The 16332-nt window shown below is 41.8% G+C and overlaps 1 protein-coding gene across 1 annotated transcript; it reads left to right on the forward strand.

Annotated features, from left to right (window-relative positions):
* Window positions 1-286: 286 nt before the first annotated feature.
* BTG4 (BTG anti-proliferation factor 4) lies at window positions 287-4543 on the forward strand (the record flags this gene model as incomplete). The annotated part of the gene is made up of 4 exons (XM_080816904.1): window positions 287-459; window positions 959-1096; window positions 1700-1898; window positions 3663-4543. 4 exons carry the CDS (start codon window positions 287-289, stop codon window positions 3843-3845), a joined length of 693 nt encoding a protein of 230 aa, XP_080673030.1. The 3' UTR covers window positions 3846-4543.
* Between the last annotated feature and the right edge of the window lie 11789 nt (window positions 4544-16332).

Below are 16332 nucleotides of genomic sequence, written 5' to 3' on the forward strand. Positions count from 1 at the left end.
CTTATAAAGAAAATCTTAAAAAAAAAGTGTTTAAAAAGCCCGTCTTCCTTGAAAACACTAAAAACTGACTAGTTGAGGAACTGGTGTTCCTGGCTGTTTTGCTAATTGTCAGTATTGATGTGCTTATTTCGTTCATGAAAGACAAGCAAACGGTTTCTATTTTAAATGTTAGGTCTGTAAACTTCCAAATGGCAATTCCATGCTGAGAGCCAGCGTGACCCGGTTTCTGTGTCGTCGTCCTCTCGTCCTTTTGGCGGCTGCAGACCTCCTCCTTTTCTCCTGAGCCATGAGGGATGAAATTGCAACAGCCGTTTTCTTTGTCACAAGACTGGTGAAGAAACATGACAAGCTGAGTAAACAGCAAATAAAAGACTTCGCAGACAAGCTGATGACGATCTTGTTCGAAACCTACAGAAGTCACTGGCACTCTGACTCCCCTTCCAAAGGGCAAGCCTTCAGGTGAGAGCCCCTGTGGACGACGGCCAAGGGACGTCCGTCACAAGCGAGCCGCCGCCACTGGCGAGGATTCTGGTGGCAGAGTCTGAGCAACAGAAGTGTTATGGGCTCAAACCGACTTGAACGTGGGCTTGAAAGAAAGAGATGCAGCGGCTGGCAGTCCGTAGTCGAGCACTATGTGGTTTAAATACGGTTGAAGACTTACACGGCAAACCCTCTTATGTGAGGTGGATCACACAGTCTCTAACCTGTGTTCGCTAGGAAAGATACGCAGAGAACATTCATCCCGTTAATTGAGTGACTTAATGATGTAACTCACAGTCTGAGTAGCTGCGTCAAAAAATCGATGGTTCTACTCATCCAGCTGGGGAGAGTAGGGATGGGGTGGGGGTCACAGGTCGGGGGGGGAGCTGTGAGTATTGAAGCCGTTTGCCCAACACATGATTCTTCTACTAAGGCGCCTGTCGCCACATCTTTGTTTTGCTTTCTCTGCTTTTAAAAGGTGTATCAGGATAAATAATACTCAGAATAAAGATCCCATTCTAGAAAGAGCTTGTGCTGAAAGCAAAGTGGATTTTTCTCACCTGGGACTTCCAAAGGAGATGACCCTGTGGGTGGATCCCTTTGAAGTGTGCTGCAGGTGAGTAATCTCCTGGGAGGGGGTGTGCCTGTGACCCCAGAAACCGTGGGTTACATAGTCAGCTCTGTATTCTTTTGTGAGAGATGGTACCTCACAGCCCTGCCTCCGCGGCCAAGTGCACCGGCCGGTTAAGGTTCCCGATGCAAACTTGATTCGCACAAACTTCCGCTAGGAGTGGATGGCCTGGAAGCACGAAGACTAGACCCAGTATTTGAAATCAGACTGGAACACCTGCACTTCATTGCCAGCCGTAGATTATAACGACTAAGTATTATAGGCAGTATCAAGGGGGCGAGAAGTTGCAATGCCGTCCATTAGCTGAAATGAAAGAAACTAGTTCTTGTCTTTTTCTGAAAAATTCACCAAGAGAGCCCTTGCAGAATAACCCCCATTAATTATAACCCTGTGGGAGCTGAAGGTCACAAGGTCTCTTAATTTGCTTTGCTGTCAAACCATTTCCGTTTTTTTTTTTTTAAATAACTTTTTGCAGATTAGTGAGTGGTCTGTACAAGAGAGTAGAGAGTAAAAAAAAAAAAAAAAACCCAAAAAACCTTGTGAAATTGTGAATCCCTAATGAATACTTCATTTTCTTTTCCTGCTTAGGTATGGTGAGAAAAACCATCCATTTACAATTGCTTCTTTTAAAGGCAGGTGGGAGGAATGGGAGCTCTCCCAACAGATCAGCTGTGCTGTTAATAGGGCCACTTTGGACTACAACTCTGGCCATTCCTCGGATGAAGAGAGTTGTAACAAAAACCCGCAGATCATTCCTAAAGTGAGCAATCCAAAGAGCATTTACCAGGTAAAGTGAGTTTCAGTTCTTCTCTACGCTTTGTCTTTTTTTCTGTTCTAATTCTGAAAAGAATTTGTTCTCTGTAAAAGTGGAAAACAGAAAAAACTGTAAAGATTAAAATCACAACAGTAACATTCTGGAAAAATTTTTTCTTCTATAGGTAGTTCCACTACTTGGCTGAGTGCTCAGGAGCTACACGATCTCATGTAATACTGTTTTTCCGTGTAGTATATGGACACAAGTTTCCTTTAATCCAAATTCCTTCACGATTAAATCTGAAAATTAGTGGGCTTTCTCGGCAGCAGAAAATTACATACCAGTTGTAGAAAACTTGAAATATTAAGAAATGGTCAAAGGTCTGTAATCCCCCCACAAGAACAGTTTTTCTAAAAAAAAATATAAAATAAAATATGTGTTAAGCACAACTCCTAGAAAGATCTGCATATTTGTATGTGGGAAACATGTTTCATGAAACCATACTTATCCTTTCTTGGCATAATGCCCTCCATATTTGCTATTAAATTGATTTCAACCACCTAAATGAATTTCGTGACCCAGAAATAGTGGCAACCCTCAATTTTGAAAAACCGTGATCTAGACAGACCCTCTATTGACAATGTATGTATATACTTGTTTGTATGTTTTCTGAAATTAACCCCTTTTGCATGTTAAGACAATTTAAATACTTAACATTTTGATACTTATTTTTTTCCCTTGTAATTTACTTAATCTACTATTGGCAGACATCTAGATTATTTCTTTGTTGTTGTGATAACTTGTAGAGATGACAGAATTTTAATTTATTTCTGGAGACTTGATTCTCAGACATGGAGTTACTGGGTGATAGGATATGGACCCTCCACTGTTCTGAATATGGCCAAAATACCCTCTAGGAGGCTTTGTTTACTTGTGCTCTGACCAGCTCCTTGTGAAAGGGTCTGTTTTATGATTTTTCCTAAAATTGGTTTTTCTCATTTAAAAAGACATAATTTGCTAAAGACACTATCAGTTGTAGACTATTCAGTATTAACTTAAAAAAAAAAATCTCTATGTGCCCAAATGTTTTGGGTACTTACTGTCTTATGAATTTGTTCTTGACCCATTTACCATTTAAGGCCTTAATATATTATAGGTTCTTCAAAGGTTAGAAGTATTTTACCCCCTTTTCATATTATTGGCAAGTATTTTTTCTGCAGTTTCTTTCCAAACTCTACGGTTTATTACATAGTTCTGCACATACAAAAGTTAAAATCATGTAATGACATATATACCCTTAATTTTGTTCTTATGCTTGGAAAGATTTCCTTCCATCTAGGGATCAGATCTACAGCCAGCTATACACTTGGAGAACGTCTTTTCAGAGTGTGCTCTGCAAAACATCTGTATTGGTCATTTGGGGTGTGGAAAATGGGTATTTCTAGACCTCAGCCCTAGACGTTACCATTAGACAGTTTCGGGTTAAGTCGGTGAGGGGACGGGTGGGGTAGAAGAGATCCCAAGAATACCACACAAACTTGAAGATCCGTTTTTAAGTATTTTAGTGGGACTAAAGACTTAATTTTGTTAAAAGGTATGGCATGATTTTATTACCACCCCTCATGCTAGACCATTTTCCAACGATCATCAGCTGCTCTGATTTCTATTCATTCGTACTCACTGCACTTTCTAAAGACTTAGCTTCTGAGTTACGGGTTTGTGTTTAGTACTTTGGTCTAGCCTATTACTTCAGAGATGAACTTCATACCTTCTTTTTCACATTTTTTTTTTTTCCAGGTTGAAAACTTGAAACAGCCCTTTCAATCTTGGATCCACGTCTCCCGCAAAAAGAATGTGGCAGATGGCCACCTGGGCCTCCTGGGGAACACTTATCACGCATTGCATAAAAATCCCAAGAGTCAGAGGCCTGCTGCTCTCCCCCGGGTGGACAGGTACCACTGGGTCAACATGAACCGATAACGTGGTGGCTGGGCACTCGGTGGGACAGAGCTCAGAGGAGCTGCTTTATTTTCTCTAAAACAAAAGGGCATCCGAGTTTGAGAGGCCCACGAAACAGAAAAAGTAATCCCATCAGGGACAGGGTGGTGTGCCTGTGAATGCTCTCACACAGATCACGATTATGTTCTTAGCTGTACTTTTAATTCTTCCTTAATTCTATGTGAAGTTTTATGTAACACTAATGAATGTATTCAGTAAGGTAATAGAATGAAGATATTGACTTGTGATAAGATTCAATGAATTATGAGAAGGAACAGTTGAAATAAACATACTATGTTTTTAATATCTTTCTAGTTCAGTGTTTTTGCGAGAAAGCTTTGAAAGCTTGTTTCTTCATTAGCCATCAAAGCAGGTAGATCTTCACTTAGGGGAGTGTGATCCTTATGATAAGGTCTCCTGGCCACACTTGTTACCCATTGTCACTGCTCTATTTTACAAGGCCACTGGGAGCTTGTTTTAAAATTACTCTTTAAGATACAAAATTCCCTTGTTGGTATGTCTTTTAAAATTTTTGATCTATTTCTCTACCTCTTAATAGACTTAATTACGACTTGTTTTATAACTGTGACACCTGTTCATTATAAGGACTCAAGCTAATGGAGTTAAAAATCAAAAACTTAATAAAAAAAAAACTTAGCTAGGCAAAAAAGTATACCACCAAGAAAAAAAAAATCCCTACTATTCAGCCAGAAACTACCACTATTAAAGGGCATCTTGGCTCTTTCCACAGTTTGGCAATTGTGGCCATTGCTGCTATGAACGTTTGGGGTAGAGGGGAGTGGGATGGGGGGCTGGGTGAGCCTGGTGGTGGGTATTATGGAGGGCATGGATTGCATGGAGCCCTGGGTGTGGTGCATAAACAATGAATCTTGGAACACTGAAAAAATAAAATTAAAAAAAATTTAAAAATACCTTCATTCATTCATTACATGTAATTGCCTGAGGTTTAGAAATATTTTGATCCTTGTATTTAAATCCAATCCACTAGGATGGAATATCTGAGATCAAGGGCTGTTAAGGATTTTGATTTACTGCTGTGCACATGGTAGGCATTCAATATTTGTTGAAAGAAAAAAAAGGAAACTACCATTATGAACAATAAATGGTGACCATCTTTACAGTCATGCTATATCTGTATCCAGATGTAAGAACTGATACACAACAATAAGAAAAAACATAGATAGGAGCTATTTAAGAAGTAACTAAAATTAAAAGTTAAAGTCAAGTATCTTAGCAAAACAAAGATACCTAGAGGTGAAATAGTCATAAACTTTTCTACCACAAAGTATTTGATTCCCTGAAAGACTTTCCTGGAGTTAGATACCAGGAAGCTGGAAACTTTTACCTTTAAAACTTTGTTTTTCAATTTTGTACAGTAGTATTCGTTGCTATGCAAGCTGCAGAAATAATCGTTCTTAAGTTTTTCCCCCAAGGACAGGTTAAGTGAGTATCAAAATCTTAGGTCGTGGTTTCTTTCTCTTACAATTTCACAGACCACATGAAACTTAATGTTTTTGGCATGATGCTGTGGAGAAACCGGAGACCAGTTTGATTTCCCCAAACCCCTGCCACTCATACCAACATGAGCTTTTACTTTCTTTTTTTAAAAAAAATATATATTTAAAGATCTTACTTATTTATTTGACAGACAGAACTCACAAGTAGGCAGAGAGAGACGGGGAAGTAGGCTCCCTGCTGAGCAGAGAGCCCGATGTGGGGCTCGATCCCAGGACTCTGAGATCATGACCTGAGCTGAAGGCAGAGGCTTAACCCGCTGAGCCACTCAGGTGCCCCAAGCTTTTACTTTCTTAGGTGACTTCCTTTGCTGGCCAGTCTGAAAACCTTTTCCTTCATACTGGGAATCTGTGTCTATGTGTCAGTCATTCCACCACAGTTTTCCCCCAAAGACTATGTTCCTTTCTGATCTGCAGATTTGATTTTTCTAGAACAATCTTCTACACTACTTTAATACTTTCATCTGTCCATCCATTTTAGGGATACCAACTCTCCTGATGCTGGATCATTTCTTTTTTCTGTCATAACTGTTTATCTGACTGCTTTCATATCTTTCATTTTTTTAAACCATGATGGTCTTAAGTCTCCTGCCAGTTTCTCAGTCCTGTTTACTCTTTCTTACCTGTTTTTTAGTGCCATAATGGTGTTATATTGGATCAGCAGATTTCTGTAGGAGTTATTCCCATGTACAGTGTGACTAGAAAATGAAAACTGTATAAAATAGTTACTATATGTGAAAACAAAATACCTAAATGTCACAGAAGAACAGGTTTCTAAGAACCTTTGCACAGAGGATTTTATTAACAATTGCCTCGAAGTGTGTAAGGTTGTTTTTAAAAAAAACCAACCAAACAAACAAAAAAACAAAACTTCTTCTGGCCAACAGAGAGGATAAATCTGTGGCCGGTATAATACCACTCCTGAGACCCACGCCATGATGGATCTAATGAATCACCCTATTTGGATGCACGGATGACCTCAAAATTCTGTGCACGCAGTACCAGAGATAGCCATTAAAATGAGTTATTCCAAGTTGGTACTCAAAAAGAAATCAATTCCACCAGGATCAAGGGTTGGCCCAGAGGGAGCCATCCATGAGATCTAGAGGCCTGTGTAATACTTTAAAGCTTCCCACGCACTTAGACAAGGGTATAGGGGAAAATTTAATGAACTATATATTTTTTGCTGTGATTAAAAGTGATCAATACAGACGAAAAACCCCCAAATAAGTGAATACCGTGTCTACTAGAATATAAGTATAATAGCCAACTTAGATCTTCCTAATCTGCATTTTGAAATTTCCCATGAGTATGTACCACTTTTTTTCTTTTTCAAAAAACCAGACTTTTTGAGAGAGCTATCGATTCACATGCTTTTAAGAGGTAGAGAGGCCCTGTGTGCCCTTTACCTTGTTTTTACCAATGGTAACATTTTGCATAATGACACTATAATATGACAAGCAGATACTGACACGACGCAGTTGGGATACAGAACATTTCCCTTGTTCCCTTTCATGGCCACACCCACTTCCCACCACTTCCAGGCCTTCCTCAATCCCCTGGCAACCACTGAACTATTACCCCCCATTTCTGTAATTTTGCCATCTCCAGAACGTTATAAATGGAATCCTACTGAGGGCCACCTTTAGGGATTGGCTTTCTTCCCTAAAGCCTAGTTCTCCGGGGATTCGCCCAGATTGTTGCATGAAGTAGTAGTTTGTTCCTTATTACTGCTGAGTAGTACTCCGTGGTAGGGACATACCACAGTTTGTGTAACCCTTTATGTGTTGGAGAATGACAGCGGGGTTGTTTCTAGTTGGAGGGATTATGAATAAAACTGCTACGAACATTCACGTATGTAATGTGTGAGCATAAATTTGTATTTCTCTGGTATAAATGCCTAAGAGAGTAATTGCTGGGTCGTATGGTAGTTGCATGTTTCGTTTCTTAAGAAACTGCCAAACTGTTTTACGGAGTGGCTGTACCGTTTTAAATGACCACGAGCAATGCACAGGGATCTCCTTTCCCCATGTGTGTGCCAGATCTGGGGGTTCTGGATTTATCGTTTGTTTTTTCTCTCAGACTAGAAAAATGTAGTGCCCCTTCTCCTAGTTCTTATGGCTTCTAATGAGAAATCTATTGTGATTCATTTTTTAACTCTATAGCTGTCTTTTTTTTTTTTTTTTTTTTGGCTGCTTTCAAGTATTTTTTTCTTTGCTTTTAGTTTTTGGTAGTTTAATTATGATGTGTCTTGCTGTAAATTTTTTTTTAAAATTTATTTATCTTGCTTGGGATTCATTCACCTCCTTGCATCTGTCAGTTTGCTTCTTTACAAATTTGGGGAGTTTTCAGTCATTCCTTCTTTAACTACTTTTATAGCCTTCCCTCTTTGTCTTCTCCGGAGAGTTTGATGACTTGAATGCTGGGTCATCTGTTAGAGTGTCATGGGCTCCTACGGCTCAACACATTCATCTCTTCCATCTTTTCCCACTCTGCTATTCAGGTTTGGTTCTAATTCATTCTGTCTAAAAATCCACGGACTCTCCCCATCCCTGGCCCTTCTATTTTACTGCTGAGTTCATCAAGTGAGCTTTTTATTTTGACTTTTATATTTTTTTCAGTTCTAAAATTTTCATTGGATTTTTTGGTCTTCTGTTTCTTCTTCTGTGACTTTATAGGGTGTTTTTTTTTTTTTTTGCTGAAATTTCCCATTTTTTTCATTTATTTCAAGAATGTTAGTAATTGTTGAAGCATTTTTGTGATGGCTTCTTTAAATTTTTCCTCTAATTCTAATATCTTTGTCATCTTGTTGTTGACATCTGTTTATTGTCTTTTTTTCACTCACCTTTTTTTTTTTTTATCTTTCTGGTTCTTAAAATGAAAAATGATTTTTGCCTGAAACCTGTACATTTTGTGACACTATAAGACTTGGGATCCTATTTAAATTTTGTTTTAGCTGATTTCCTTGGGCACCATTCCAGTGGTGGTAGGGGAGAAAGTGGGGAGGGGCACTGCCTCGTTTCTGCCTGGTGGGACCTAAAAGTCCACGTTCCCCACGTGCTCCCCACGGCTACCTAAGGAAGGGGTTGCTTGCACCTGCTGGGCGGGTATGGGAGTTCAAGCCCTCATTGGCTTGCTGGAACACTGCTGAGGGTGGCCTCCTTACCCATGGGCTGTAGAAGCCCTGACTCTCCACTTGGCCTTCGCTGATACCACTCAAGCAGGGAGTGGGTGGTGAGGAGATCACCATCTGTTGGTCGATGTCCGGACTCCCCATGTGGTCTTCCCTAACACTGTGGAGAGGAGGGGGATTGGTAACTGCCCTGCAGGAATGAAAAGATGAAGATTCCCAGACCTCTGCATGAGCATAGCTCCCTGCTGAGCACAGAGCCCTACGCTGGGCTCAATCTCACAACCCTGAGGTCATGACCTGGGCTGAAATCAAGAGCTGGTTGCTGAACCGACTGAGCCCCCCAGGTACCCCCTACGCTGCTCTTCTCTCAGTCCTTTAGCTAGAGAGACTGCTTTGGGGGAGCTTTTTGGTTCTGTTCCCATTGGTGTTTATGGATTGTTGGTTTTTCGTTTCCAGGTCTGGAATACATGAAGAAGGCATAAGAGGTGATCTGTGGAGTTACCACCTCTTCCTGCCTCGGGTTTTGAGGTCCTTGGCTGGTCTTTTCTCTATTCCTTTCAGAATCTCCTTGTATGTGCACATAATGTCCAAGAATTTTAGTTTTACTTGGTGGAAGAGGTAGGGAAGTGTACACCTACTCCATTTTCCTGGAAACAGAAATCTGTGTACCACTTTTGAAATAAAAGAATAATTTTAAAACAATTAAGTATTGCATTTTTTGGAAAGGGCTCTTTTGTGAATTGTTGGTGAAATATGGTTTCTATGTCTACTGAAGTTTTCCTATTCTTTTTCTGGCCCATGGGCTGTGCATGTATAGCGTGTGCACACAAGTTAATTCCTGGGGGAAAACTAGAATCTGAATACTTTTAAACAGAAACAGCTATAACAGCACAAAGTGCAGCAGAAAAGAGGTCATGATCTCTGCCTTGTCTTCTGTGGCATTGCCATTAAAGAGCGCTTGCTTACCAAAAGCCTGCAGCTGTTAGTCTATTAATAATGGGGTCAGGAGGTAAGACTCACGAAGTCAGCCAGGAAGCTAATAGGATCATGTTTTGGCAGGTGCCTCACTCAGCCAAGAATGAGGGACACAGAAGAAAGATGTTTAGTTTCTGCATGACTTTTTCTCTGCCACCTCTCTCAGAAGCGCTGGATTCTTGATCTAATGACTCTAAATAGTCTTGTGTGTCTGGCTTAATTAATTTCATTCTGCTCTTTGGGAAATGCATCTCATAATCTATGTGGATAGCTGATGTTCTTGAGGACACACAACTCAGCATACATCGTACCTAACTAAGATTTACCTTCTTCTCAAAGCACTGGAGAAGTCTTTGATCTTATGAAGTTACTCTGCTTTGATTTGGGGGGTGTTTTTCATTTATGAGTTCCCAGTTCATGGAAGAGACAAGAGAACGGGTATCTCAGAGTCCATTCTTAGGGCAACTACATGTGCTAGGAAGGGAGCAGGGAGTTTTAATTGAACTAGTAACTAATGAAACAGTTTTGTTTTGTTTTTTAAAGATTTTATTTATTTATTTGACAGACAGATCACAAGTAGAGCAGCAGGCAGAGAGAGGGGGGAAGCAGGCTCCCTGCTGAGCAGAGAGCCCGATTCGGGGCTGGATCCCCAGACCCTGAGATCATGACCTGAGCCGAAGGCAGAGGCTAAACCCACTGAGCCACCCAGGAGCCCCTGAAACAGTTTTAAGGTTGACAAATTTGGTACTTATTTTGCCTCATGGCTAATGTTTTAAACTGAGTGATTAAGGGATGCTTGGGTGGCTCAGTGGGTTAAGCCTCTGCCTTTGGCTCAGGTTATGATCTCAGGGTCCTGTGATCGAGCCCCACACCTGGCTCTCTGCTAGGTGGGGAGCCTGATCCCCCCCTTCTCTGCCTGCCTCTCTCCCTACTTGTGCTCTCTCTCTGTCAAATAAATAAACAAAATCTTTAAAAAAAATAAACTGAGTGATTAAGACAATGGGGAGATCAACCTCTAGCAGCAAAGAAATGAGGACCGAGCGCCCGTGTAAGATGCCAGGTGTAGTGAACCGAATTGAGAAGATCTCCTCATGGCTGGATTTAAAGCTCGTTGTTAAACCTGAATTGTAAATCTTTTTATCTTCACAGTCATCCAGTGTTTTTAGTTATAATTTACCTTCCCTAATGTAATTGAGCATCAGTATTTTGGTTAGATTTCAAGCGGAATCCTCAGTCAAGTATGGACATCTCATCATTATGACCAAATACGCATGGAGCTGAAAATTTTGCATATGAGGTGGATACAGAATTCGCTAACTAGTTGTCATTCATCACCCATACACATAGCGTTTGTCAGGTTTCCTTGCCTCGCCTGTCTTTGTTGCTTTGCTTGAAAGACTCAATACAAATCATTATGTAACAAAGAAAAATCCCTTCTGTTACTCATTTTGGAGTATAATACAGAAAATTGTCCACATAAGAAGCAGCTTGACTTGCTGGCATTGTGTTTGTCACTTGAGCCGGCTTCTGATCTGAAGTTTGCCTTTGAAGAAAAATGTTTTGGCTTCCACTGAATTCATGGGGTGGTTGTGTCTCTCCTGACCAGCACTCAAACTTGTTTCAGACAGCTGTGTATCTGTTGGAGGTGTTCCAACCAGAGCTTGCGCAGTGAATTCTGTGTAGGCCCCACGGCCTGTGTCTTATTGCCACATCTCTAAAGTCTCATTCCAGATCACCAAATATTGTGCAAAAACATCCAACTACTTTGTGTGACTCGGTGGCAGACAATTTCAGATAAGTTAATCAGCCTGATAAAGGACAAGGTATACAGATTCACATTTCTAGAAAGAGGTTCAGTCAGTATCTCTAAATAATGAATGTTTTAATGAAATGAGTAGTCTCACCATTTTTTAGTCCCATTGAATGCATGTTATCCTCGGCGCCAAATATTAACATCTGTTATGTTATATATGCACCCGAGATTAGAGTATACATTTATGTGATGGGCACATCAATGTTACAGAATTTAAAAAATTCTCTTATTAACCTTATTAGGTATCATATTTCCACATTTAACACCATTTAAACATACAGACTGAAATACGATCACCATTTTCTTTCTAGATCAAAAAATAAAGCAGGAAAAGAAATTTTACGTGTAGTTATTTTCATGAAAAAACAATCCACAAATGTGGAAAAACAGTTACAGAATAAAGAATTCCTACAAAGCAAGTAAATAGGGAATCCAGTGGAAAATGGGCAAAACACTTGACTGGCTCTTCTCAAGAGAAGACATTCAAACAGTGTGCAAACCTTTGGATGGTGCCCAGTTTCAGGGCCATCAGGAAAGTGCAAGTCAAACCATGTACCTAGAAGAGTGCACAAAATAAAAAAGACGGAACATCCTAAGTGCTGATAAAAGCAGAGAGTGACCAGAGAACTCTTACCCACTTCCGGCGGCAGTCCACGTTTATAAACCACTTTGGAAGTCCCGTTGGTACTATCTGCTAAGGAGGGAAATGTCCAGCCCTTAAGATCCAGAATTTCCAGTTCCAGGTAATGCCTGTCGGGTGCAGTCACATACAGTGACCAAAAGGTGCACGAGGCTACTCGTAAGAACCCCAAACTGGAAAATGCCCACAGACATATCAGTAGTGAAGGAATACGTGTGGGTATTTCCACACAATGGAAAGTTTTATAGCAAAGACCATCAGCAAATCACAACTACGTGCGACACTATGGGCACACCTCACAAACGATGTTGAGCAAAAGCAAAAAGAAAAAAAAGTAATTCAAAATGTGTGATTCTGTTCATGTGGAGTTCGTGAATAAACAAAAACAGCTCATGATGTCTGAAGTCAGGACAGTGGTTATTCTCGCAAGGCTGACGACTGGAGGGACGGGACATGGGGGGCATCCGGGAAGCTGGTGACGTTGTCTTTCTGGATGTTGCTTACATGGAAACGTTCGCTTCGGACGATTCGTGGGGAGTGCATTTATGATATGTGCACTTTTAAAAGCTGCGTTGTATTTTAATAAAGTTTTAAAGGTAGTTTTCAGCCCAGACATGGGTGATAACATTACATAAAGTGGACTGAGGCCCAGGCTGAAGTCAGTGTTCAGTTATTTCTCCTGGGTGCTAGTTTCTGATCTTGATCTTGGCATGCAAGGTCACCACTCTGCATGAGAAAAATGAAGGTATTTGGGTTTTTTCTCTTTGCTAATTATCCATATACTTTACAAAATATTAGTGTTGGTCATTTGGAGCCATAATATTTGTTGGCTTTTAAAGATATAATTTTTTGTTTTTTTTTTTTTTAGCAGGCTACATGCCCAATGTGGGGCTTGAACTCCCGACCCTGAGATCAAGAGTTATATGCTCTACCGACAGAGTCAGCCAGGCGTCCCTAAAGATATAACATTTTATATGCTATGATAAAAACCAAACAACCTTTTATACAACAGCAGGAGGTATCATAACGAAAGAAACCCTGAAGGAGAAGGCAAGGGACCCAGTTCTAGTTGCTTCTTGCCCTCTCCCAGCTGGGTGACTGGGGGCTTGTTGGAGTCTCAGTTCCTACTCTTTGGGTTAATGCTTTACCTGCCTGAAGGCAGAGTGATAAACTCTGTGATCTCTTCCTCTCTAACTCTGAGATTCAAGATCTGCCATCTCCCCTCCTGGGAGAACTCTTAAAGTGACAGATGACGTAGCTTTCCTCGCCACCACTGATTTCCAGGCCTTTGTTCCGCTGGCATGTTCAACTTCAAAGGGGGCTCCAAACTCATACATGTTTCAAGTTGTATAGCACAGTACAGTCTTCATGCCCTAGATCATAAAAGCATCTCACCTTCTCTTCGTCTCCACGCTGTTCTCTTGGTTTTCTTGGGATTGGTTGTTCTGCAGTGAGGAGGGATTTTAGAAAATGTTCCATATTGGTGAAGAGGAGAAGATCCGTGTTTCTCTTAATATACTGTGGAGAACAAGGAGGACGCAGTTAATACCTTTGCTCCCATTTCTTTAAAGTACTCCTGGATCTTCCTAGACTGCACCTGAGCATAGTACCCAGAATTCTGCCTTTAAAATAAAAGCGAGACCTCTCTCCATAGATGGTGGCTGACAGAGGACCAGCATTCCAGCTCCACAGCGGCCTCTGTCTCAGGCAAGCTTTTAACACTTCCAAGCGTCAGTTTTTTCATCTGTAAGTTAGGAATAAAAGTAGCATCTAGCTTATAAGTGCCTAGAGAAGATTAAATGAGATGACGCATGTAAAAGTCTCAGCAGGACGGCTGGCACATGGCAAGCATGTGATAAACGTTTGCTCTGACCTGCCTTGTACTTCCCTCTGGGAGACTGGAATATTTCCGTATATGATAACGTCAGGGTCCACACACTCCTGTTCATTAATGTGGGAAATGCACTGAGAGCCTACTGATGAGCCTGGCTGGGGGGCTACCACAAGAAACAGAACAGACAAACATCTCTGTCCTCGTGGAGCTGATGTTCTATTAGGGGAGGGAAAGTAACACACAAGCATGAGTGAGTAAGTTACACAGTAGGTTAGGAAGTCCTATGGGAGACAGAAAAGTAACGCAGAGTAAAGAAAAGCTGATGAACAGGAGAAAAGAGGGTTGTGAATGAGATGGCCTAGTCCGGGCAGGCCTCAAGGAGGAGGTGACACTTGGACAAAGACATGGAGGAGGTAAGGGAGTTGGACACACTCTAACTCGTTAGACTAGGGTTTCTCAACCTCAGCACCACTGACATTCTGGGGTGGAGAGTATTTTGTTGTGGGGGCTGCCTAGGCATTGTAGGCTGTGTGGTGCCATCTGGCTTCTCTCCACTGGTTAACAGCAGCAGCCCCCCTCCTTGGAGCGGGACGATCAAAAATGTCTGCAGACATTGCCTCGTGTCCTGCGGGAGTGAAAGTTGCTCCTGGTTGAGAACCGTTGCCGTTGCAGGCAGAGGGGAGAGCTCCGAGTGTGTCTGAAGACCAGCAAGGAGGAAAAGGTGGTTGGGGGCGAGTGACCGAGGGGAAGAGGGGCTGCTGGGGAGGGGGTGAGAGGCAAGGGGCCTTGGCTTCCTCGGCTCTGACTCTAAGGGACATGAGGAGCCACAGCATGATTTTGAATTTTTCATTTGAAGAGGATCACTGTGACCAGCGTGCAGAGAACAGACTGAGCAGAGGCAAGGTTGGAGTCTGGGACCAGTTAGTAAGTGTTACAGAAATCCAGGCGAGGGGATGTGTGCCCGCACCACGCTGCTGGCACCATAAGCCATAAGACGTGGTTGTATTATGGATCTTGTGTGAAAGGAGAGCAACAGGGTTTCCTGATGGGTTGGTTATGGGGTGTTTGCAACAGGCTTCAAAGATGACTTTGACTTAAAAGACCAGAAGAGTACAGTTGCCATCCATTGAGATGGGAAAGGTTTCGAGTAGAGGAGGTTTGGACAGATGGGTTTGGGGCGTGTTGAGTTTGTGATGCTTCTTACACCTACGAGTGGAGGTGGCTGGTAAGCACATGAGGACATGGGTTCAGTGAGAGGGCTGGGTGGGGCTGGAGATAAAAATTTGAGGGTCCCTGACATACAGATAGGGTTTAAGCTAGAAGATGGGATGAGATGCCCAAGGGGAGCAGATATAGCCAGAGAAGAGAAGAGGACAAGACTGAACCCTGGCCCTCCTACAAGAAGAGGCCCGGGAGAAAAGGCGGATCAGCACAGGAGACAGAGAAGGAACAGCCACATAGGTAGAAGGAAACTAGAGGACGCTGGTGTCCTGGGAGCCAAGTAAAGACTGAACCGAGCAGGAGGAAGTGCGCGGATGTGTCCAACGCTGCTGTCAGAGGAGGAGAAGGGACTGTGCGTCCTCTGGGGTCCATGGGAGCTGGGGTACGACAGATTCTGTAGTCTGGATGACCACCATCGCCATCACTGTCAGCGACCATGAAATAAACCTCTCACTTGGTAACTAGCGGAGATCTGGTCACAGACAGGTGTTTATGGAGATTTACTTGGGAGATCTAGAATCTGATCTCAGATCTGCCACAACAAATAGCTTCACGATTTGGGGCAGATAGCTTATTTTCTCCTTAAATACAAAATGTGACTAAAAATATGTATGCTACCAAAAAAAAATATGCATCCTCCCTGTTCTCCAGGATCCCTGGTTGGAACAAGTGAGACCATATATACATAAAAGTGCTTTGAAATGTATAAAATCTTATATAACTAATGGGAGAGAAGGTGTTCTTGTTTGTAACTCAGGAATGAATTGATCTTTAAAGGATGATGACAATTTTAAGATCACAGACACTTTTAATAGTTAAAAAGCTGGATGATAGGATTCTCATAAAGGCGCTTTAAATAACACAATATTAAGAATATCCTTGTCAGGCTTGCACAGGAAACAACACACTGCAGTTCAGTAAACAGGCTGCTACCAGGGCATCTAAATTTAATTTCGGAGTCACCGTGAATTTTATAGATGGCATTCTGCACATTGATAATATGTTAGTGGGGCATGAGTTAAATAACTAGGGAGCCCCATTTGTAATCCCCATAACTCAGAGAGCCAGGTCCCCACTGTCTGCCTTGTAGAATACAGGATTGAAGAACACATTGTCATATACAGTTTGAGAAGCAGGCTGAGTGTCAGGGCAGCGTACCTCCTGTGGAGGCCAGGAATACCTGTGAAGATGTCAATTTTTAACCGACACACGCTACACCAGTTAAGATTAGTTACCTCTTCTGATGACTCTGGCTCCAAGTGAGACTCACACTTCCTTTCAAGGAGCATAGAGAGCAGATCTCTTCCTCTTTCAGAGA

This window comes from Martes martes, assembly GCF_963455335.1.
Source record: "Martes martes genome assembly, chromosome: 10".
NCBI classification, from domain to species: Eukaryota; Metazoa; Chordata; class Mammalia; order Carnivora; family Mustelidae; genus Martes; species Martes martes.